The sequence below is a fragment of the Strongylocentrotus purpuratus genome, unplaced genomic scaffold, assembly GCF_000002235.5.
Source record: "Strongylocentrotus purpuratus isolate Spur 01 unplaced genomic scaffold, Spur_5.0 spur5_scaffold_9, whole genome shotgun sequence".
NCBI lineage: Eukaryota > Metazoa > Echinodermata > Echinoidea > Camarodonta > Strongylocentrotidae > Strongylocentrotus > Strongylocentrotus purpuratus.
Window position 1 is genome coordinate 24,112,786 of NW_022145615.1, and position 25,633 is coordinate 24,138,418.

The window sequence follows — 25,633 nt, forward strand, 5'->3', positions numbered from 1 at the left end:
AAACAGTTCAGCTGTTAAAGGACCGAAAGGATGTTAGCCCTAAATACTTTGTACAGCTCTTCTCCTTCATGTGATACCAATTTACCTTGGACCAATGTCTTTGGTGTCCTGTGAGACCTTCCCTGGGACTTGTGTCTAAAGTTTTGTAGCAAGATACTCACACCAACATGAGCGCAAATACTTTCCCCAATGGATCTAAAACCATTCCAATACCCTTGCTCATCGCCTTTTGAAATGTGAGAACACTACAGTGACACATTACATAATATGAACATGATTGGTATTGTAATTCTGTCCTGAAGTTGGTTAACTTCTTCAAAGTCTTTGCCACCATAATAACCAGTTAAACCAAATGTAGATTCATCACTTACTGTTCTTGAAATGCGTGCTAGATATCGATTTTCTATCCCTGTTTAATCAGATTACTCCCATTTTGTCTCATAAGTGATGACATAATACAGTCAAACCTAAATAGCAATCGCCCAAGGGAAACTCAAAAAGTGGTCTTTGTAGACAAGTTCCTTTAGTATATGCATCAATGAGTAACAACTTTCAAGGGAAACAAAGAATATGGTCTTTTTAGATAGGTGGTCAATAAACCAAGTTTGACTGTATATAACAATGTATTAATAGGATAAGGGTATTGATCAAGTACACAAGCAGACCCCTTCTCTGGACAATTTACAAATGAGCAAGCACTTTCTGAGTATGACTTTTACTCTCAGATCTCTTTTTTTGTCCAATATTTTTTCAATCCCACCCTAGTGAGCCCTGTCAATTATATCATTTCCTGGTCCCATGTTTTCATACCTTGCAGAACACACATGGGTTGGTCTCTTCCACAGTCTGTTTGCTTTAATACTGGCTTGGGTTCCACTTTTCTCCCTTGACCTCCATTTTTTCTGACCTTATGACCTTTTGACCTTCTGACCTGCAGGTTTATATGTCTTTCTTCAAGTTATATACCAATCGTCATCTTGAATAACCAATTTTAGTCTTTCTGATTGCCCTTCAAGGAGCATTTAAAACAAATTTCTGACTTTCTGACTGCTTGATTGTAAAACTGTAAGTTACCTCTCCATAGTGACCCCGTATCGATAATTTATAATATATATATATATATATATATATATATATATATATATATATATATATATATAATATCTCTTCAACATTTTTAACTGTATCCTACAATATTGTAAGTGCTTAGGCACATCGTTGGATCGGTGTATTGAGCGCTATATAAAAAAACGGATTATTATTATTATTATTGTCTTTAGCTGTACCTGCAATAGCTTACATATATCTGGGTGAATACTGAGGTCCTTGTCCCTGTCTTATACAAGTAAAGTATAGCGATTAATCCAGATTAATCGCACATCCTCCAATCAATCAAAAACTCATGAAATCCAACCACTTCAGTACAGAGTTGTGATTGAGGTCAAGTTGATTGAAATCAATCATAACTCTTTATTAGACAGGTCCCTGGTTATCAAATCTTACCTTTTGGGAACAACTCACCTTCCACCCCCTCCACCCCCTCCCCTCCACCCCTCCATCCATCCCACCTACTTCTACTTTGTTTTCTCACCTGTCTGATAACCTGAAGTCTCGGTTGACCTCCGTGACCCGGACGTTCCTTGCCCCCGTCTTCTTTATCTCACCTCCTACCCTCCTCCTTCATGTCTTCCTCCTTCCCTCCACCCCTCCCTCCCCTCCACCCCTCCCTCCCCTTCACCCCTCCCTCCCCTCCACCCCTCTCTCCATCCCACCTACTTCTCTATGTTTTCTCACCTGTCTGATAACCTGAAGTCTCGGTTGACCTCCGTGACCCGGACTTCCTTGCCCCCTTTCTCTTTATCTCACCTCCTACCCATCTTTCCCCCTCCCCTCCCCTCCACCTCTCCCTCCAACCCACCTACTTCTCTTTGTTTTCTCACCTGTCTGATAACCTGAAGTCTCGATTGACCTCCGTGACCCGGACGTTCCTTGCCCCCGTCCTCTTTATCTGTTGCTCCCAGTCTGCTACCCGTCTGAACTGGGGTGTCCTCCCGTGCCTCTCCCGATCCGGTTTATTCGGCGGCGGGGGCGGAGGCGTGGCCGATATTCTGTCACGGTACGGCGTGTATTTAGGCTGAGGATGGAGGAGTCCCTTGATGCGGGTTCCGCTGCGGACGGGTAATGCCTTCTTTGCTTCGTGTCCGTTTGTGAGAGAGTTGTGAGTGGATTCGGTGCGTTTGGGGCGCGAGTTGGGCGAGTTGGATGGAAGCTCAAAGAAGAAGGCAAAGAGAAGTTGTGGGTTCGTCGGGAAGGCATGATGCAAGATTGTGTTGATCATCTAGACATGAAAAGAAACAAAGAATAAAAGTCTATTAAATAAAATTCATCTTAATTTTCTACCATCGCTGGATAATTCTCTACTTTTAGAATAACTCAACATGTTGAACGATTATATTTTGCTTATATTACTTTAAAAAATAATATTATGTTAAGTAAGCAAGCTTATACCTTACTTTCTGCCAACCCTATCAAAAAGATATGTGATAAATACACAATGCAATGTGCAACTTATGAGCTGACAATTTTAATGATGGATACCATGTTTCATCTTTCTTTGTTTATATTATGAGGAAAAGGGTCATACTTCATGTAAGAAAAACATCCTAGTCTGTACATAAACTGTGAGACATTAATCTTCATCCAAGATAAACTGCTACTCTTCAGACAATCTAACCTCTCTATACCCTTCCACCCTTATCCAAAATAATCCAAAACCAGTTGAAAACCTGCCAAGATTGGTGTCTTTTCACTTTACAGACCAAAATCGAATCAAACACTTCTTGCACCACAAGACAAGTCTCTCAATCAGGATTGTGCATTAGTCACCCTCCCGTCACTCTTCATGTCCTTAGCCAGGGCAGCTAGGAGGTGGGGGTTATCCTTGGTTATCCCCCTCTCAGGAAATTAATTACCCACATGTCTCCTCACATGGTCGACTTACTGCCCAAGAAGCCTTGATTGGGCCTCTGTGGAGTAGTTAGGAAAGCTTCTTTTCTTTTTCTTTTTTTGCCGATCGCAGAGAGATGTCAGAAAGAAGACTTTCAGGTTTTAAGTTACTTATATTCTGTACTTAAATACAAATGTTTTTCAATACACAAACCAGCTTTATTTGCTGACATTCTTTCAACTGAAAAGCCCAATGGTCTTCAATCATTCAACTAAAAATGTAAAAACTTTAAAAGACACTATTACAGGTGATGATTTTTGTTATTGAATGATCGATAATGAACTTCTTCTCCCCGGTGTGTATTGAGTCTTTACAGACGTGTATCAATCAGATAAGATCATTTACGTCTGGAGACCGACCTTTAAACGTCATCATCCGAAAGACGTGACTCAATTTCAAACCTGCGTCCTCGGCTGAATCAGTTTGTAACTTCCATTGTTAGCTGGATTACAGGCGCATGCCATAACATGTACAACATGTACATTTATTACAACAACAGATTGAAGAGTTCATTTGATTTGTGAAGTTAATTAGAACGATTTCTCTATACACGATCAAGATTTATTTATCTTGTGAAACTTCAGCTTACAAACAATAGCAGTCATTATTAGACGACTGGCAGCAAGCCAAGCTGTAGCTGGGAAAATGGCTGTCAAACTGTCAGATTGTCAGAATGTACAGTGTACGACTGTCACACTGCCATTCCCCCACCTAGGGCAAGTCTTCAACACTAGTTGTTTCACGGGACCTACCGTTGTTGTAGGCAAAAGGCTCACAAGGGACATGCATATGAATTTGATTTCGTAATCATAATTGTTTTCTACTGCACAACTCTGATTTTCCTACAATCGTTATCAACAATTGTAACAAGAACTCTTTCCTTTTATCTAAATTATTACTGGTCGTGTGTGTGTGTGTGTGTAATTGGGTTTTTACAGACGTGTATCAATCAGATATGATTATTTATGTATGGGGACCGACTTTTAACGTCACCATCTGAAAGACGAGACTCAGTTTCGAACCTGTGTCCTCGGCTGAATCAGTCTGTAACTTCCATTGTTAGCTGGATTATATGCGCATGCCACAAAGCCATGTTGTGGCACTGATAATGTGCACTTTAATACTCAACTATTTTGCGTTTTTTAACATTCAGCACCCAAAGTACATGGTCTAAATTTGTGCATGTGACACTTAATTCCTTTTTAATAATTACATTTATTATGTACAGTTTGCATAAATGATTGCATTTATTAATAGAGGAGGGTTAGGGGGTTGAGAAATACAGATACAGGTAAAAGATGAAGGTGAGTCATGAATCAGATATGATCAAGGTTTTCTCCTCCTTTTTTTCTTACTGACATCTACGTCCCACCTATGGGAGGCAAGATTAAGGGCGATTCAAAGGCACATGACTTCATGACTAGACTAACGAGATTACAACGTGAATGTCTCCGCAACCCTCAGAATAATCACATAGGAAAGCCAAACTAACATGGATGATGAATCCTTTCAATACTACATTACATTTTTTATTCAACAGTCAACTAAAATGTTTACAAGAATACTATCAAAGAATGAATAAGACTTTGAAAAAGGAAATACAATTTAAAAACCAATAAATAATGCAATTATTGTCATGGCTTTTCTCAGAATTAGGCAATTATTAATCTTCAAAAATGCAAACTGAAGTTTCTACTGCTTGATATTGCCATTTTCCAAAGAATAATTTATCTTTGAGAAGAGTGAAAAGGAGATAAGGCATAATTCACAGGATCTGGCTTCATGCTCACATAATTATTAAGGGGGGGGGGGGTGCAATTTTGATGACTAGAACTATAAATGAGTACGACTCTGCTAGTCATCAAGCAATATCTTTTCTGTATAATACTCATAACCTTCATATGAACCTACAAAGTGTGGAGTTCCTATCCTTTTACGCACGATAACACAGATTGGCCTGGATAGATTATACACAACAAAACCATCACTCTCTCTGCAGGATTATGACTCCCCCCCCCCCCCCCCCCCCCCCCCTCTCAAGCTAAAATCGTCTGTTTGGAGCCAGAAGGGCATTATCTCATGTAAAGCATCACAGAGGTATTAAAAACCCTTCTGGCTCTCAACAGTCGCGAAAATCCAAAGCTTCTGGACCCTGTTTCATAAAACTTGATATCAATATAAGTTACAAGCTACTGTTATAAGCTACTGAAATCATGGCATCTGATTGGCTGAGAGCAAATTTGTCAAAGAAATTTAGCATTTGTTATAGATAAAAAGTTTTATGAAACAGGCTCCTGGCCCTGTGATGCCTAGAGATACATGCAACCCACTAAGGACTGCCTTGACATTTCATATTAAGTTTCCTGAGTTGTCTCTGCCATGATCTCCCACAGACAGACCACAGGGGGAAGAAACTAAAATATCATGTAGAGATCATTTTGCTCTAATTTTGCTCATAAATCATTTTTTATAAACCACATGCTCTTGACCTTTTCCTCCGCGGGATAACTACCCTAGACATCAACAGAAATCCTGTAAATTATTTCCGAACAGAGAGAAAAGGAGATTAGTTGAAACCATGAATTTGAATATGTTACGTTGTACGTAATAAAAAGAAACATGCACTTTTAATTGATAAGATTAATCTACAATTAGCAAGGATCATTGGATAACGAAGGCTGATTTGAGAGGTGCAGTAAGGGTCAATTGATAATGGGCATTGTGTCTCAATACAGATAACAGTGCACTTTGAATGCCAGCCCAGGACATCCTGTCCAAAACACGGCTGATTGCGATTATTTGCTAAATTTCTCCCAGAAAACTATCCCCTTACCTACTGGAGATGGATGGTCCCTGTATCAAGCCTATGTCATTGGCAGGATTCAATGCTCGGTGGGTTAACAATATGATATTTTTTCTGTAATCACCTTAAAGGTAAAGACCAGTTATGGTCATGCGATTGCATTGTGAAAGAAACGTTGTGGAATCGTTCAGAAAAGGTTGATCATCTAGCATCTAGCATCTGCAAGGTTCTGGAATCATCAAAATGATAAGAAATTTGGCCCATTCTTCGTAAAGTTACAAGCACTATACACAGAAAGATGTATATGGGACTACCCTATATCTCTCACAGACCATGAGAGAAACAAATTTACCAAATATATGAATTAGTAGGCGGTTTCCCAGCAAATTTTTTATCATCATGTATTAGTCAAAACATATTCTTTCACATGATTGGTAATGAGAGCTTCCATTTCATTTTTTGAAATTGGGGCGTTTCCAATACTGGTCTTTACCTTTAAAAGTACAGTGAACACTCCTACAACCTAAGGATTGCCATGTGCATTGACATTTTAGGAGGTCCTCTTTTACGAATAATTTCTTAAGCCGTTTCTCTATTCATATGATATTATAATATATGTACATATCAGCACTACAGTGTACATGCAATATGTAGGTGCATATACATTAAAAATGAGGATCTGCTATATTAACAGTTTTTCTTGAACAATGACTGCACTCATGACTATAGTGTACTCTGTCTCTTTACAACTGCTGACCATTCATTTTTCTACACTGTTTCCAAGGAGCAATAACTGCAAAAATGCAATAATACAGGCAATAATTTTACATGCTTAAAAATTCATAAATGCTTTTCGCTTTCAAAAGTTCGAGTCTGAGGTGAAGCAGCAAAAAAAAAAAGAAGAAAAAAATGTCCAGTCATATAGGAAGCATTGCCAAGTCATGTGTAGCCATGGGAGGCATGCACTTCCCCCAATCAAATGATGAAGAAAGAGAGAAAAAAGGAAAGAAAAAGAGAGAAAAGGGGGAAGGATGAGCAAATGTGACGATAGGACCCCCTCCCCCCTCCAACCCACTCCCCTAATCAGTAGCCTAGTAAACTAATATTTCATATTTCATTTTCTAAATGAGACCAGCCCACCCAACCCCCCCCCCCTCATGCAAGGTGACCCTTCAATGACTGGACTCACTCTATACTACAGAGCATGAATGTGTTGTGCACTCATACAAAACATGTTAGAAATGTGATCCAGGGAAAAAATTAATATTTATTTTTCGGGGGCTACTTTTCAAGCTTGCCTGCATGAAATTAACACTCTAAAATTTGTTTTGCATTGAACTCTATGCAAATTTACAGGGGCTCTTTTCTGATTTTCGGGGCTCTTTTTAGCATTTCGGGGGCTAATTCGCCCCGAGCCCCCGTGTATTTTTTTCACTGATGTGATCTGGGGTTGCATGGACCTGGAAATATCCTAGCTCCAAACCAAATACGATAACCAACGGCCTTGGAGGATATCATATCCCGGACAAGTTAATGAATCTCTAATGAAACATGCAAATGATTTCACAGCTGCTGCTACTGGCCAAAAAGCTCACGCAAGTCTCATGATATTTCGTCCTCTGTCAATATGGCCGGGTGGCAAGTGCATCATGTGGGTTCCGGAATTCCGGCCATGAGGAAACCATCTGGAGGAGGTGTAGGTTCTGTAGTCTCAGAGGAAAGACGAATCACATGGATCTGAATCTTCCAGACATATCCCTACTGGGATATGAGCTCTAAAACGGGATCGTGGTGTATAAATATACATGAATTTGAAAGAAATGTACCAGAAAGTAGTACATCTTGATCTACATGTATGTGATCTATTAAGGATTTCTTTATTGGGAACTTTTCAACATAAATGCTCTGCCCTTTTCTACCAAATATATTGTCTCTTTCTAAATATACACGCATGTAAACCATGCATGAGATGTAAAAACATTTTATGTACACATGTATGGGGTCCTTTCCCACAATCTTCTTTGCACGTCCCCCCCCCCCCCCCCCCCCATCTCTCTATCTCTCTCTTTTTCTATCTCTTTGTATCTCTTTGTCTCTCTCTGTCTCTCTCCGTCTCTCTCCGTCTCTCTCTCTCTCTCTCTCTCTTAAACATTGTAGTTCACATCAGCAGCCCCCTCCGAAATTGGGGGGGGGGGGGGGAGATGTGGAGTTGGCTACATGGATGATTACTACCAAAGTTTAAATCTTGAGTGTCTTAATTCTCCAATTATTACTGCTCGAGTTCAGTTAGATATTCACATCCCGTTTGATACATACACATACATACATGTACATAGCTCTACAGGAAATGGCGTAAGTGTTGTGTGGAACAAAGATGATTGAGTACTGTTCATTAACTGAGCTACAATGAACATCCTTCAGTTTAACCTGGCTCATCAATCAAAAGGGTTAATTGCGAGTCTACAGGTTGTCTATCAGCTTTGTAATATATATTCTGGATTAATGCTACATTCAGTTTCTGAAGGTATCAATGTTTGATGGAACATAATCTTTGCTGCTGTATGAAAATACAATATAAAATATCTTTGCAGTCTAGGTAGAGTGACAGTAAGATAGACAAGAATGAAATCTACTGAAGAATATGATTTCTTATTGCTCTTCCAAACAAGAAAATTTCAATGATAATAGAGGCAGCGATATCAAGACCTTTCTGACTTGCTGTGATTATTGGTACTATTGTAATCATTATAACTTTGTTTACCTAGGGAAGCCTCTTCAGCACCAATGCTGTTTTTACTGAGGGTCCTGCTATTACTATTACCGACGATTGCCAGGTACCCACTTCCACCTGGGTGGAGAGTGACAAATGTAGATTAATGTCTTGTTGAAGGACGATAGTGCCAGACTGGGCTTCGAACACTCGACCCTAGGACTGAGTCGAGTAAATGAAGCACTATACCACGACACCTCCTGTTGAAGTATCATGCTGAACTTTAAAACTAAACTTCCTGAAAGTTAATATTGCGTGATATTATTCAACTACCTTATGATAACATGAATAATGTGGAACATCTGTACTAACTTGTGAACGACCACGCACCCAATATCCAATCAGATGTATTCCAAACAAGAGTTCCTATTGCATGTTTCAAACAGGATGTCACAAAATGATACGCCCTAGCACTTCATGCACAGGTGCATGCATGCAAAGCAAAGGCCTAATGGGAAGTTTATAGCCCAAAATAATTGCCCAATCGACTCGAAACTGACCGATAGCAGATAGGGTCGTGGCCATCTGGGTAATGTAATGTTTTTTCTGTCTATTGTCAGTCGCATATTGGTCCAGTCAGTGTGACCTGCCATATATGTGTAGGTACTGTACATGTATGTGAGTGAACTAAAGGTTGAATGTGAAACTGACTCTGAACTGACCTAAACTGAAATATAAATACCCACTTGGGCTGACAGGCTAAGGTAGTTTAATAAAATATAAGTGATTTACCTGCAAACATTCATACAAATGAAAACAGTAACATGAAACAGCGAGAGTAACATGAGTAAGCTAATGTCGAATTCATAAATAATAAAAGTACTATCAAACAGATGTTCAAAAAACTGATATGATTGCAGGAATGAGCACTATCGTATCAAAGATGCCAGAATTAGAGCGGTTTCTGGGAGTCAGTTTGATTTATCTATTCTAAAAATAGAATTGAAGAACAATGGAAACATTTTTCTGAAATATATAGAATATTTATGTTCTTATAACAAGTCCAGAACATGGCCAGATTCCAATTCACAGAAAACATTATACGCTATGAAGCACCGTCTGTTATGCTTTGCTAAATAGGATCTGGCTTATACAATTACAGACACATGAATCACATAATTAATTACTCCCAACAAAAATATTGGCTATCTATCATGATTCATTGAGAATAATGAGGTCAGAATTGTTACTCTGCCGGTCTCCCGCCCCTATCTGACACTAACAGCTGGGCATGGTGGATCAGCTAGTTAGCGTCACGGTCAAAAGCTTTCCGAATTATCGACACGGCATTGACGGAAAAGTCGTCTTATTCCATAAAAAGTTCATTGTCAATATTCCTGTATAATTGGGGCAAAGGATTAGGTGGGTTTTACACTATGGCAGAAGAAGTGCAACAAGTTTGATTTGATTACGGTTATTTATGAATTTTTACTTTTGCAGTAACACAATGGTACTGTGACTCATGCTTAATTTGACAGAATTAAAATAGTTTGTAACTCTACTCCTGTTCACACATACAGGGTCGTTAGAAGCACACATAGTTGTAAACTGGGGAAGGTAGGGGGAGAGAGGATCTATCTGAAGTTTATGATTTTCAACTGAGAAGACGCGATAGTTCAGTGGTAAATCAGTGGTCTCGTAACTGTTGTAGGTCCCAGGTTCGAAACAAGATTGATGCGCTAGGGCCCTCTGCTTCTGGTAAGGCATTGATTCTCATTTCCAAGTCCCTCGGAGAGAGCACTTAAATCCGTTGGTCTCCTGGTTGCTTACTTACAAGCATACACATGCTTTCTTAGCAGTTAGGTAAGACAAACCATCAAACTAACCACTATTAAAAGAGAAATGGTTTTACATTTACAGAGAAAACATTCTTTTCCTGTCAGGCAGATCAATCACACCTTTTTGTTTGTTTTCTCACATAATTAGAAGACTCTGACCAAGATTTAACACAGTTCACCAAACCAATGGCTTTAGCAGACGCTGTGGTTCACCAGAAAAACATTCACCAGGAATATAGTAGAAAAATGGAACTACAGGGTTTGCTTCTGTAGTGTAGAACCTTTCAGACATGAAGCTAGATGATCTGTGAAAGAGAGTCCCTTTCAGTTTTGGTACAATTTTTTTCAGAGCATGAAACTTTTGCAAATCTGAGCCATTCTTGAAATTTGTGTACATTTCATATACACAAAAAATTCTGGTTTACAAAAGATGAATACAGGTCCATCAAACTGAAATGTTCTATGATAATCCTTCTTCGCTAAAAGTACAGGAAACTGTGTGGTGTATTCTTATACATACTGTTACATCGGTATCAGTTAACACAAGGAAACCCCAAATTCTATCATTTGTATTCACTACAAATGAATTTTAATGAGGAAACTGCAAATGAATTATCCAATACAAATATCATATTTCTAAAGCCCTTTCTCAACCAGACATCTTACTCAGAGGTCGAATGCTGACCAAATTCCGCTTTGACCGAGATTCATCCTATAATCCTTGCACAACGAGGATGAGGAAAGATTACAATTTGACCGTAGAAAGACAGATCTGGAGGGAAGGAAAGGTACCTGGAAACATATGTGTAATATCCATTTCATATCTGTCCTTCGTTTAAATAGCAACAAAGAAACTTGTAAAATAAGACGTGCAGATGTAGTTGTCCAATTAAATTATGGGGAAGTGACAAATATCATATTTCTGAAGCCTTTTATTACTCAACCAGACATCTGTAATACTCAGAGGTCGAATGCTGACCAATTCCATTTTGACCTAGACTCATCCTATAATCCTGGCACAACGAGGATGAGAAAAGATAAGGATGATTCGACCGTAGCAAGACAGATCTTGAGGGAAGGAAGGGGCCTGGAAGCATATGTGTAATATCCACTTGGTATTTGTCCTTCATGTAAATTACAACAAATGAACTTGTTAAATAAGACGTACAGATGTAGTTGTCGAATAAAATTATGGGGAAGTGACAAATATCATATTTCTGAAGCCTTTTATTACTCAACCAGACATCTGTAATACTCAGAGGTCGAATGCTGACCAATTCCATTTTGACCTAGACTCATCCTATAATCCTTGCACAACGAGGATGAGCAAAGATAAGGATGATTTGACCGTAGCAAGACAGATCTTGAGGGAAGGAAAGGGGCCTGGAAGCATATGTGTAATATCCACTTGGTATTTGTCCTTCATGTAAATTACAACAAATGAACTCGTAAAATAAGATGTACAGATGTAATTGTCCAATAAAATTATGGGGAAGTGACAAACTCTGGTGGCCTTTGATGCACTCCCCTCCATTTTGTACCCTCACTTGCCTTTCATTTATATCCCAGGTGGTTTCAACTTGCCGCTACAGATTTTATTGTTGTAGGCAGATTACAACATTGTAGCATCAGTTCTTTAATAGAGCCAGAAAGGCATGAATTCATAACCTGTAATACAGAGTTAACGCCCTTCTGCCTTTGAACAGATGATATGTTAATGAGGCTCTAAGGCAATGTATGCCTAGATCAATCTTAGAAAGGCACGATAGAAACTCCCAAATGCTTTCCCGGAGACTACACAAAGAGATTGGGGCTATATCGCCTTCACCTGTCTGACTTCATTCGATTTGGTTAGAAGATGCATTCTCCCTGACCCTAGAAGAGTTATCTCAAGCTTTGCATTTGATAAATCAACACGATGGGGCCCATCAGCTGATGATGATGATGATGAAGATGAAGATAAATCTTAAACGGTATAGACTACAGCTTGACCATCCCAGGCCACAGATTGACCATCTCAGACCACAGATTGACCATCTCAGAGCAGCCACAGGTCCCAAGACGATGAGACGATGGTACGCAAGCATGACAGGCAGAATCGAGAAGGAGGTCAGCTGATGATGCGATCGGTTAGTACCTCCAGGTAAATGGGCCGAGCTTTCATCAACCACAGAGGCCAGACTAGCCGACAGGGTCTTACGGGTCAGTACGCTGAATGACGCTCAGAATTAAGTAATGAACAAACACCCCCAAGGTCCAATTTTCCATCCCATTTTGCCTGCCAGAAACGGGTTATTTCGACTATAAAAAGAAGCGAAGGGAAATGGAAAATTAAAGAATTGGACGTCTGGAAGAGGGTCTAAGCAAACTGGTTCCCCCTCTCTTGCTCTAGGTTTCATGGCCCAGCCTGGCCTCCACAAGGTAAACATATTTCTCCCCTATTAACCTCTTTTTTTCTGTTGATTTCAATTTATTAAAACAAGATAAGAACAACCATCCAAAGAGAGTTTTTCACTCTGCAACCTGACAGAAAGTAGACATGAAAGATAAAAGTTAATCATGGCTTTTTGTCCATACAAAACAATCCTGGCAGTTCTAATCAGTAACATAAACTACAGACACTATTTCAAATTCGTGGGACCATTCAGGAGATCTGAGCCTATCTATACACAGCTTATATACCCACGATCTCAGTTTCCTGGAATCAATCACCAGTCCCTGTACATCCGCAGCTCCACACCACCTCTTCGTGAAAGGCCGAGCCTGATTACTCAATGAAAGATTGAACGATTGATTGGAGGAAATGGCAAATCAAACCTACGCTTTGTGCTACAGAATCCAGACCATGTAATGTAGATATCCGTGGACCCTGGGGCATGTTTATATGCTATGTTTTAGTGCCAAGGGTTCATGTTGGAAGGAAACCCAACCCAGACAACGTGCTTTGAGTAAAGCAGAAATGGTGCTCAGAAAATAATCAGGGAAAGTTTGAAAAAAAGTCGGACTATTTATAGTAAGAAATTGATAAGTTCAAAAAGTCATCTACACGTATATTGGAACCTCAAAGCTATTTAGAAATATATACGACTTATCTCATTTGTCAACTCTGTACATGCAGTTTTTGAAGATACTATCCCTAAGAAGTACACATATGTTTACGATTGAAGGAATATTGATTTACTTGATTGAGATTGTTTGAGATTCCCACATGTATAGTGATCAGAGCCTTAATGTATTGCATCAAAATGCTTACAATGGTTAACCCAATAGGAATCTTACATGCAAAATAGTACACATTTTTTTTCTTCCAAAAAGAGAGATTTTGATTCCGTGCAAAAACATTATCTGGACAAAAACAGCAAACATAATATTCAGTGAAACCTTCTTGCCACCCTTCAGTGGTCTGTATGTTCAGGTTCCTTTAGTATAGGTTTCAATGAGAAACTATATTCATGGGAAAAGAAAAATGTCGTCTTTATAGACAGGGGGTCACTCCATGCAGGTGATGGCTAAAGCAGGTTTGACTGTAATGGGTATAAAAGAACCTTTAAGCAGCAGGCAAACTGGCACTCGCTTCACAATCCTTGGTCGGGTGGCCATCATGCTTTTCTTACCGATTTCACTGTGCTCTTGGGGGCAAACTTGAAGCTGAACATGTGTACTTTGAAGTTCTTTGATCTGATCTCGATGAGCTTGACATGGCTCGTCGACCCCATCCCAGGCAGCATCTGACGTCGCTTACCGTTACTGACTACTCATAAAGAAGGAGAAGAAGAGTTAGGTTTGGAGAGAGGAGTTAAATATTAATATGCAAGATTAATGTGGTTATTTATTAATTTTGAAAAGAATTAACATCAAATTAAACAATTCATACAGTTATGCATGGGAAAAGATCTAGAATTGTATAAAAAGGGGGCAAAATTCCAAAAAATTACATATTAAAGTAAAAGCTGAATTTTGTTGTTATTGTTGTTGTGTCCTTAATGTATGTCCGTTAGTAGATTTCCAGAAGGGGGCACCAAAACTGTAGGTATACTTTCAACTTGCCATGTACTATTAATGGTAAATATAGGGAAGAACAAATCTGTCTACTGTAATGTATAGTGCATTGAGTATCTTTTTCTTGTTCATTATACCTATGATTTCATTTATACTACTTTCAATCATAGTTCTTATCCTTGTGAATAAGTCAAGTACATGTATGTCTTCCGTTGTAATACACTCAATGAATGGATGCGAGAGTTGAACTTACCATGAAAGAGCTGGCTAACTGCTGTAAGTGGAATGTCATTCTCTTTGAAAAGATGATTTCTGTGGTCAAGCTCAATCTAAAAATACAACAACAAAAAGACAGGAAATAGGCATTGATTACAAAGTACATGCACCTTATTCAAGAAAGCTAATTTACATTTAATCACCAATTGAAACCTACATACATGTACAGTACTACCATCGGCACTTTACATCTACATGTACATGCAGATCATTTTGCTTTGTGTATTCTTCAATCTATTTTTTGTTTCATTTTTATATGAGTACATGGAACATACATGTAAGTATTCACAGAGTACATGAAAAGAATGCTTAGAGCTGGTGAATACATGTAGATATGACCTTCAAGTTTGATACTGTCTGTATTAAACTGTGCTAGAATTACCAATCAATAACTACCAATGGGTGTCGCCTTTATAAACAATGATAACTGTACACATATACATGTAGGATATCAAAAGAAATATCAATAGAGTAGAAAGAGCTCTTCATAAGGCACTGTATTCTCCTGAACTACAATGAAACTCATGTGAATCTTTCATGAAACAAAAAGAAAGAACAAAAAGAACAAAAAGAACAAAAAGAACAAACAAACAAAAACAGTTCATACATGTATATGAACGAGGCACAAACAAACCAGACATACATGCATAATTGGTTTGTGGTTCATCTTGTACTTGTACTTGTCTCGTGTGTACACATAGGCTACAACGTAATATATACTATGTAGTAGTACCAGTAGGTTATTTGTATTTCATCACCAACCGGTAACAGGCACATCTGCAAAATTCATTTTGACCCGTGTGTTTAATAAGGTTACTCTCAGTCATTCTATAGCGGTTTTCTCAAGTGATTATGACAAAACTGCCTTACTTTGAGAATTTTTTTTTTTTTTTTTTTAAAGATTTGTAAAGTCACAACATCATGTGAACTGCTGTTTATTTGCCTTGGGGGTATTGAAAATAGTTTTTCTAGAAACTTGGCACTTTTTTCAGTACTCAAATTGAAGTTGAATAGGGGTTCAGTTTGAGGTAGTAGGATGACATCTCATTTTCAGTATTAAAGATATTTGCCTGATATATTCTTCTAATATTGATTTCATTTGTTTTTCTTTGATTCAGATATTTGACCATATACTGGCCAAAGTTTTGTCCATCCCTTCCCCCCCCCCCCAAAAAAAAAATATATATATATATATATATATATATATATCAAGTAAATAATCATAAACCCTTCAAAATCGTTACAAGAATCATAAGCTGCCTATACCACCCCCCCCCCCCAACAAACACACACATCAAGCATATCATCAACTCTTGAAAACCTTGAAAACCAGGGGGGCGTTTCATGAAACAATTAGTTATTATTATGGAAATCCATTTGAATTGGTAAACGATAACATTGATACTAGCTGACCAAGAAAACTCAAACGGTTTCATCATTAATTAAATTAATCCAACGGCTGTCATGTAACTTCCTGTCTAGGCTTCTCAGACATGGTCATTGCAGACAACTGACATGGTTTGTCTGAGGCTTCCAAGAAAAATAAAATACAGCTTACTGATTGACAATGAGATGACTCTTCATGTAGTTTACATGAAGAAAATTGTTTGAACTACCTTAAATCTTGTAAAATATGTAAGAATTTACATGTAGTAAGCAGTTATGACAGAAGCACTTGTGGTTTGGAGAATTTAACTTTGCTCAAAGTTTTAAAACCACACATGATCTCATGGTTAGGGCAAAACTATGTCCAACAGATGATCCTCAATTGAAGTATCGTGCCTTGACGCAATTACAATCGCGTCAAAGCACAATCTCGCTGTGATATCCCTAGCTTGGGAGTCCTCTTTAATATCCTCTCAATACTTTTAAACCATTTTGATGCCATGAGAACATATCTAGAGGGACATACATGTACATGTATGTGTTTGTATGAACATGAAACTGAGGAATATGTGAGCATAGCTACAGGGACATACACCATAGTTGTGGACCAATCTGGCTTTCGACGTCCCTGGCCTGGAGTTCCTTATTCTCCCAATACTTTAATGCTACAATGGTGCCATGTGAACATAGCAAGAAATAAATACATGAACATGAACCAGGGACAGTCTTCAACCAATCTTGTTGTGATATCCCCACCCTAGGCCCCGTCTTACAAAGAGTTGCAAGTTTGCAGTCTCCTATCTCTAATGTACATAGTTTCTATTGCTATCAATCGCAAATAAGTTGCAATTTAAATCAACTTTTTGTAAGACGGGGGCCCTGGGGTCCCTTATCCACCCAATACTTCCTGCACCTGTCTCAGAAGGAAGGATGTTATGGCTAGATGAACCACCCTGTCCATATAACCACAAACCAAAGATGATCTTCACTGTCCATTTATCACCACAAACCAACCAAACTTATGGTCAATGGTCTAGAACTATCCTTGGAACTAGATGAGAACATGGTCAATAGATTTAACATACTTGGTATCATACATTCAGGCTAGAATTTACGAAGGAGGTCTTTCTTCTACCTTTTAACCTTCAGTATGCACATGGCCTTGTGTCCAATGAACTGGTCATATATGTACACTATGTTTATTTTAGTTCAGTGTGGAGGATTAAACCATTCCGCAAGACCTGGCCTTTGGTCAAGTTCAGATTGCACCGCAAGTTGTCTCTGTATAACCATAGTTAAATTTGATCTTCCTTCATAAATTCATGTCATAGATTTCGTAAAATGCCCTCATGACAAACTTTTGTCAGGGGGAAGAGATTCTGTGTTGGTATTTGTACACTACAGGTGTGTATTGAACATACCTCTGCATATGTTGTAGGAATAAGAACTACATATATGTTCACTTTAATATACATGTATGTGTATATATACATAGCTATGCCAGCCAATCCTCAAGCAAGCCTTAGAATTGCTCAGTTTGACCCCCTTGAAAAAGTTGTCTGCATTCGGAAAAGAGGAAATATATTACAAAAATAGTCTTTTCAGGGAGTTACGAAAATGACCAGTATTGGCAAGAAGACTTTCATCAGAACTGCGTTGCCAATTTTGATCATAAAAGATAGTGTGGTCGTCAGTGATCTCCTAAACGGGTCAGTCCTTGGTGGGCTAATGGAGGATTAAAAAGACCCATGTACTAACCACATGTTGCGTAGGTCTGTTGGCTGTGACGAAGCTGATCTTGAAGTTGGTACAGAAGAGAGTTCCAGATATTCCACGGTTCGACCCATTGTAGGAGTCAAACTTGAGCACGTTCGGCGTTTGACAGATGATCACCTCACCTGGAAAGATAAAATAAAAAGATAAAATAAAAAGATAAATTTCTTTAAAATTCTGCTGTGAATATTAAGTTTGTAAATCATACTGAATTTGATGACCTTCTTTTGTTTTTATCAATGCACCCCTATAAAAGGAAATATTCTTGTTAACATCTCTTTGAAACTTTATTTTCTACTTATAAATGTCAAAAAGGCCATATTTTTAATTTACCAAATCTATATTTACCGGTTGCTATAATTTCTTAAATAATATGTACTTGTGGTAAAATTTCATATTTCAACATTCTAAAATAAAAGTTATCATTCTATAGAATACTATCTTTAATTTTTAATTTTAACTACAAGAACATCCAATATGGCACATCATGTACCAACTCTTTATCTTTTAACTTTTTATTCACACTCATTCTACTTAATAGAAATAAATATGATCTACATGATTGTCTACATGCCAATGGAGGAGAAGCTATTTTACACTTACACTTAAATCTAAAGTTTACTTTGGTAATATATGGCAGAAACATATATTTCAAAACTATGGATGAGTGAGTACTCATAAACCTTCTGTACAAAACATGTACATGGTTTTGTGAATTAAAATGCCTCATGAACTGTACAAATAAAAAAAAAGTCATTGACAACATATGTATTGATTAATGAAGCATGAAAACACGGTTCAAAGGCACACAAAACTGCAGTGAAACCTGGTAACATGACAATGACCTTCAAATAAATAACAACGTAAAACAGGATATGAATAAGTTTAAGCCCACCATCTATCAATACAGAATGCTTTCAAACTCAAGGTATAGAAGAGCCACTTCACTGGTAATTCATTAATTAGCGATTGAAAATATTTACTTTGTGAATCTACATGTGAACAAGCAAAAAGACAAATGTTACACTCTGATGATATTAAAGTTGTACACTTGAAAAAGAGGGGACATCTGTGAAAGAAAAAAAAATATTGGGGGAGATTGCAAAATGCAAATGCAGTAAAAATTGAATGTGGAATGATATACCGGCAGGATATAAATTTGATTTTTGTTCCTGTTTATTGGGTATATCATACCAAACTTTTTTGTTAGAGTGTGCAGCAAATTGAACGACAGAATAATCCCAACTCATTCATGTAGACTGTGTGGGGAGGGGTTCTTTCAAATTGTTTTTACTTTGTTTTGCCCCCCCCCCCCCTCCAAAGAAAACAAAAAAACATTGGATTCTACCATTCTTTAATTATTTACTAAGATTCACCAATTGAACAAACACAAAACTGGTATCAAACTCAACTGTTTGTAGGCCAACATATTTTACGCACAGTCAACCATATGCTGTAAACATGTAGACTTCTCATCTATTATTAAACTGCAGTAGTACATTGGGGAATGGTGTTACTGTCACATTAGCTCATCATCAACGATCAGCTTTTTCTAAATTTAAACCGTTTGGTGCCTTCACATCAAGGCGACAGCCACTGACATTGATGACATAGCAGTATTAGTCCATCTTTTTAGACTACCGCCTCAAATTTTACAGCAACATTTTTTCTTACCAGGATAAAGAACATGATCTCCAAGTAAAAACTAGATGGAATTTTGACTGCGCGCAGTCGAAAATGATGCCTCCGCCATAGAGCAATTTAAACAAGTTTGGAGTTTAAATCTCCAGTGGTTCTTGAGATATCATGATAACAATCTCAATGTATGGAATTTCATAAGTTGACCTCTGTGACCCTTGACCTTTGACCTACGTGCTCCAAAATCTAATCAGATCGTTTTCCTATAGTGATACACACTATCACTAAGTTTGAAGTTTAAATCTCCAGTGGTTCTTGAGATATCATGATAACAATCTCAATGTATGGAATTTCATAAGTTGACCTCTGTGACCCTTGACCTTTGACATACGTGCTCCAAAATCTAATCAGATTGTTTTCCTATAGTGATACACACTATCACTAAGTTTGAAGTTTAAGTCTCCAGTGGTTCTTGAGATATCATGATAACAATCTCAATGTATGGAATTTCATAAGTTGACCTCTGTGACCCTTGACCTTTGACATACGTGCTCCAAAATCTAATCAGATCGTCTTCCTATGGTGATACATACTATCCTTAAGTTTGAAGTTTAAATCTCAAATGGTTCTTGAGATATTGCGCTAACAAACTCAATACAAGGAATTTCATAAGTTGACCTCTGTGACCTGTGACCTTTGACCTACGTACTCCAAAATCTAATCAGATCGTCTTCCTATGGTGATAAATACTATTCCCGAGTCTTAAGTTTAAATCTTAAATGGTTCTTGAGATATTGTGATAACGGTCAAACGGGACGGACGGACGTACGGACGGACGGACGTACGGACGGACGGACGTACGGACGGACAACCCGAAAACATGATGCCTCCGGCACCACCTTCGGTGGCGGAGGCATAAAAAAATTAAGTACCATACAAACATGATAGAACTTGGGTTATATCAGTAAAAGTTGAACATTCCATAATAATTTTCAAATTTTCAAAATTTTGCAAAATTTTCTAAATTACAACCTGCTGTATAAAGCTTTCAAGTGTAACATTTGGCAAAATGATTTTTTTTTTTAATTTTTATTTTAGGCAGAGTTAGATAGTAAAAATGTCTAAAAACCAATTGATCAAACAAAAAAATGTGATATCAAACTCCACTGGAACATTAACAACTGCACAATGATGTACTGTACATACCAAACTGTAGGCATACATATTATACACAGAGTAAACCACATGCTATATTTTATGAAGACTTCTCATCTACACTGTATTAATTGCAGTAGTACATTGTACATTCAATAGCACATCATCAACGATCAGCTTTTTCTAAATTTAAACCATTTTGTCCCTTTACGTCAAGATGACAACCACTGACATTGATGACATAGCAGTATTAGTCAACATTTTTAGACATACACGTATCACCTCAAGGTAGCTGTTTTCTGATTGTGTGAATACATTTTTAAAAAGTTCACATTAAAACTTCAAAATCACAAGCTCAATCTTTTTAGAATATCTGAAAAAATCATTACTTGACCCGGACATGATTGAAAAACACAAGAAAATACAGGGGAAAGGATGTACAGTGTAGGAAGATAGGAAATATACCAGAGATTTCCGAACGATACTTCCCTATCTAATTACAATTCATTATTTTCAAAATCATATCCTGAAACTCCCTAGGTAATATTATCTTACCACAACAATATATTTCATATGAGGATAAAGAATAACATCACCTTAGGAAGAGAATAATGTGCTTATATAGCATGAGAGGGAATGGGCTATACATTTATGTTATCTGTGAGATGAGATTTTCATAAGTGACAAGTTAAAAATCGAACATTTTTCAAATTACAATCTCAAGATTTCAAGTTTAAAATGTGGGAAAAGATTTTTCAACGCAGGGCCAGATAGCAAGAATGTCTATAAAAAAAAAAACTTATCTGTAAGATGAGATTTTCGTTAGTGACAAGTTCAAACTCGAACATTTTTCAAATTACAGCCTCAAGATTTCAAGTTATAGAGAGAAATATCGCCTAAGAGAATATAAACTACATGCACATGTACAATGTACATTTTCTTAGAGTACATGATGAGGAAATATTGCCATAAAACACACTTCACTTCACTTTCCTTTTCCTTCAAACCTCAACAGATCCTGAATAGAAAAAAATATCTTTCATTAATATGTTCAAAACCTGAAACCAAGACAGGAAAGGACAAAGGTTGTTTTTTTATGTTGAAATATTCCAGGAAATATGAGGCCTCCCTTGTTTTACAGTAATTTCAAAATCATAACAATACCACTTTTACAAGAAGATCATGAGAATGAGGTATTTGAATAAATCATGATTTCCTATTCTCTTTTTCGCCTTCATTTAATCACATCCTGACCCTCACTAATGACAAACACTTTGTATCTAACCAGGAGTAGTATTAATGGGAAATATACCACAATATATTATCTTTCAAATTCAAAATAACTTTTTAACTTTTTTTCAAATAAATTTCACAGAAGTCATTATTTTCTTACCATGATATAAGGTAAGATCACCAGAGTACGAGAATGCAGTGCCATACATGATGGTTAAATATTCCAATAAAATCCTCGAGAGAACTTGCAACTGTGGAGACTCAACAAGTTGCTTTTGAGTAGTCACAGCCAAGAAGGGGAAGGACTGTCCCCCGCCAGGACTCAAAACAGAATGGTTTGGTTTCCTCTACGGAGACTGTGCGAGAGTGAGAGTTGCAACTCTTGTCTCAACAGCTGCTAAACAGTTTGGTGACAGATGATTGCTTACTGTGCATGTTTTTGTCACTAGAGGGCACTAGACTGTTTAATAGTACCGGATGTATTGGTTGTATAACTAGAATTTAAAGTGTACGTTGTTTTTTCTTGTTACTGCTGAACCGTTCAGTGAGGAACCCATTTATGAAATAACATGTGCAGGTTTCTGCCACAAGAGTGTGCTAAAGACTTTATCAGTCATGGCTGTATTGATAATTTATTGCAAGGAAATAGACTGTAAAAGGTCAATAAACTTGTAAATGAAAATCAATGGGCCATGGTAAAATAACAATAGTGAAATTCCTAAAGGTATAAAACAATGAAAAACTGGAAACCAACCTTACATGTCTATGAACATGTGGCATATTATTTTGAATAACTGTTGATCATCAAATTGCACACTATTATTGAATCTCTTGTTTATACTAATTTTTCTTTCAGAACCATGATTCTCCCACTCATGCAGGCTTTGAGTCAACAATTGCCACCTGTATGTACATATTAAAACTCACCATATTTGAATGTTAGTACGGTACTAGTACATGTTCATGTATGCATTAAAAATTAACACACTGATTTATCTATAATTAACGTTCCATATACCGGTACGATACATGAGCCCAATACAGTGGGCATATAAATTCTTATACATGTAGGATTTTGGCATCAAGAATTTAGCCCCTACATTTTATAAAAATTCATGAACTACTGACAAATTGCCATTTAGTAAACAAAGATTGTACATTTCAACAGAGAAAATAGTGCATGTCCTGTACTTCTCTCAGACAAATACGTAAGCCATAGCAGTGTACATCACAGAGGGCAGCACACTCATTTTACAGAAAGGTATTATTGTATGTGTGCAATTTTGTCAACTATAAACATGTGTAGGTTGCTAGAATAACATTATTTCACAAGAAGTGCCAAGAAACGAGCGCAAAATAGTAGAAATGTCAAACCGAAGCGCCATGTATCATGCCAGAAAAATCATTATCTTCCTTGTTTTCATTCCTATGAAATTAGATTGAAAACTAATACCAACTACAAATGTCACCTTACAATATACAGGAAACCACATCATATCAAGTTGGGTTTTATAGTTTCCTGAAGAAGAATTTATCTTAAAAATGGACCCACATTTTCAGTAGAATGTCAACCTGAAAAGCCACAAGTCTATTAACCCCTGTAAAATATAATTAATAACATAGGAATAAATCAATCAATCAATGAGGAAGAACACATAAAACAAACTTAAATTCAATCAATGAAATTTCACATATGATTACAACATGCACTAATTATCATCAATTACAATACTAACATTAATCAGCTATATACAGCTGTATAAATATGTGCACTCTTCCTGTCCTTCTACACAAGCGAACCCGCTGCTGTCATATTAATAGAATGAAACCAATCAAGTTCCACAATCGTGAGAAGTAGAAGAGGCTGTAATACCATACATGGAAATGTGTAGGAAGAATATATATCCGAAGACCATAGAAGTATACAGGAAGGCAGCAGCTCTACTTTATATAGGTCTACAGTGTATATAATCGTAAATATTTAGCATCTGATTAAAGTATGATCAATTGTCTCACAAAATGTCACAGAAAACAGTGGAGGTGTTGTGGTCCAAAGGATATAAATCTCCGGACTGTGAACCACAAGGTACAGTGTTCGAATCCCTCCCACAAAACTAACGTCCTTTGGCAGGACAATAATCTACATTTGCCACACTCCACCCAGGTGAGGTAGAAGGGTACCTGGTAGGATTATTCCTTAAAACGCACTGTGTGCTGATAACGGCTGCCAGAGCTAAAGCTAGGGTAATAATTTCCAAAGCTCCTTGGAAGTGCATAGGGACAGTATATCATAATGTGTTATGTGCCATCAAAAAGTTTTTGAGAAAATAATGGGCATGCCAGAAAGCAGAGCTCCACACTTTCAGGGGGGGGGAGTCCCTCATCAAGATTATAAGGTCCGCATGCATTGGGCCCCCGAGGCCCTGACCCCTGTTTAAAGTTTGAGATACGGGGGAGGGGGGGGGGGGGTCATGTGTACCGGTATCTGGAATCTTTCAGTGTTGGGCCCTGAGTAAGGTACATTGTAAAAGTTTTTTATTTATTAATTAGAATGGTAGTAAATAACAAAACAAAAAACTCTAGAATCAAGATATTATTATGTACAGTTCAACTACAGGTACATGTAGCTACAGAAGTCATTAAAAGATTATTCACCATTCAAATTCTAACAGCCTATGAATTTGGGGGATTGATCTAAGTACACTGTATATGTAAGGTACATTGATTCCGCAAATACAATAGCACTGCAGGGACCGTAGTCTAATAAACCCATAAAAACTACTCAACCATTACCTTTGATTCTTGTTTCATAAAATAATACAATTTCCAGTTCATGAAGCATGCCAAAAGAGTACAACACATTTCACAGCAAGTTAGACCCAACATGGAATTACATCCATCTTTACCTTCTAAGGATGCATCTAAGGAAATTAATATTATACAGAACTGAATGTATTAATATAATAATAATATTCCGCTTTTATATAAATACCTTACCCCTTTTAACCCAACAGGCCGACACTACATGTATACCTAACCCTAAACATAAAACTAAGGTGTCATACTATATCGATTATAACCCAATCCTTAAGACTAGAAACTTCACACAAAATAAAGCAAGGAGGCTGGAACAATTGTCGCCAAAGAAAATACTGGACTATTTTTTGTTTATCATTTACATATTGGGAAAAAATGCCGCATGTACAGTAACTGTGTCATACGGGAACAAGTCTATAGAGGCTTGTGAACTGAAAATAAAAGAGTGTACTGTATATGCTAGACTATAGCCTATAGGACAGGCACATTGTAAGTTTGTATTGATAGGACACCGGAGCTCTGGTCTATGAGCTTCCTTGAATCAGCATTCCTGTTTAGTACAACTACTTCCTGAACACTCCAAAAGTTCCTGTGCCAGTGAAACTCTTTTCCCATCATAGGTTTCAGTTGGGCTTTCCCTAGTAAAATCACAAGAATTACAAAATCGACACCAGCTGAATTAAAAAAACAATCATACACATAAGAGAAAAATCAAACATGAAAAATATTATTCCTTACGAACATTCCGTAATCAAATGGCAGAAACAACAGCAACAAAAGTTTAGTTGTTACACTGGGTTACTTTCACTGTAAAAACAAAAACCTTATGGCGCATTCTTGCACACTAAATTAAAAGTTATTTTACTATATTAACAAAGAGCTTTATCTTGAGGTTTTTTTTAATGAGCATATCCTCTGAATACAAAAATATGGCAACAACACTGGTGGTATACTTTTGTGGTTATGGCTACACCGGTATTATGCACATTTTTTTGGTC

The 25,633-nt window shown here is 37.4% G+C and overlaps 1 protein-coding gene across 2 annotated transcripts in view; it reads right to left on the bottom strand.

Annotated features, from left to right (window-relative positions):
- The window catches only part of LOC763789 (myotubularin-related protein 10-A), a 76,972-nt gene that overhangs the window by 35,829 nt on the left and 15,510 nt on the right, over positions 1-25,633 (bottom strand). For both annotated transcript variants that reach the window (XM_030976463.1, XM_030976462.1), the window contains exons 3-6: positions 17,778-17,917; positions 14,611-14,686; positions 13,973-14,109; positions 1,941-2,338 (exon numbers count right to left, since the gene is read on the bottom strand). In XM_030976463.1, the coding sequence (XP_030832323.1) occupies positions 1,941-2,338; positions 13,973-14,109; positions 14,611-14,686; positions 17,778-17,917 (751 nt within the window). The remainder of the gene's footprint in view (positions 1-1,940; positions 2,339-13,972; positions 14,110-14,610; positions 14,687-17,777; positions 17,918-25,633) is intronic.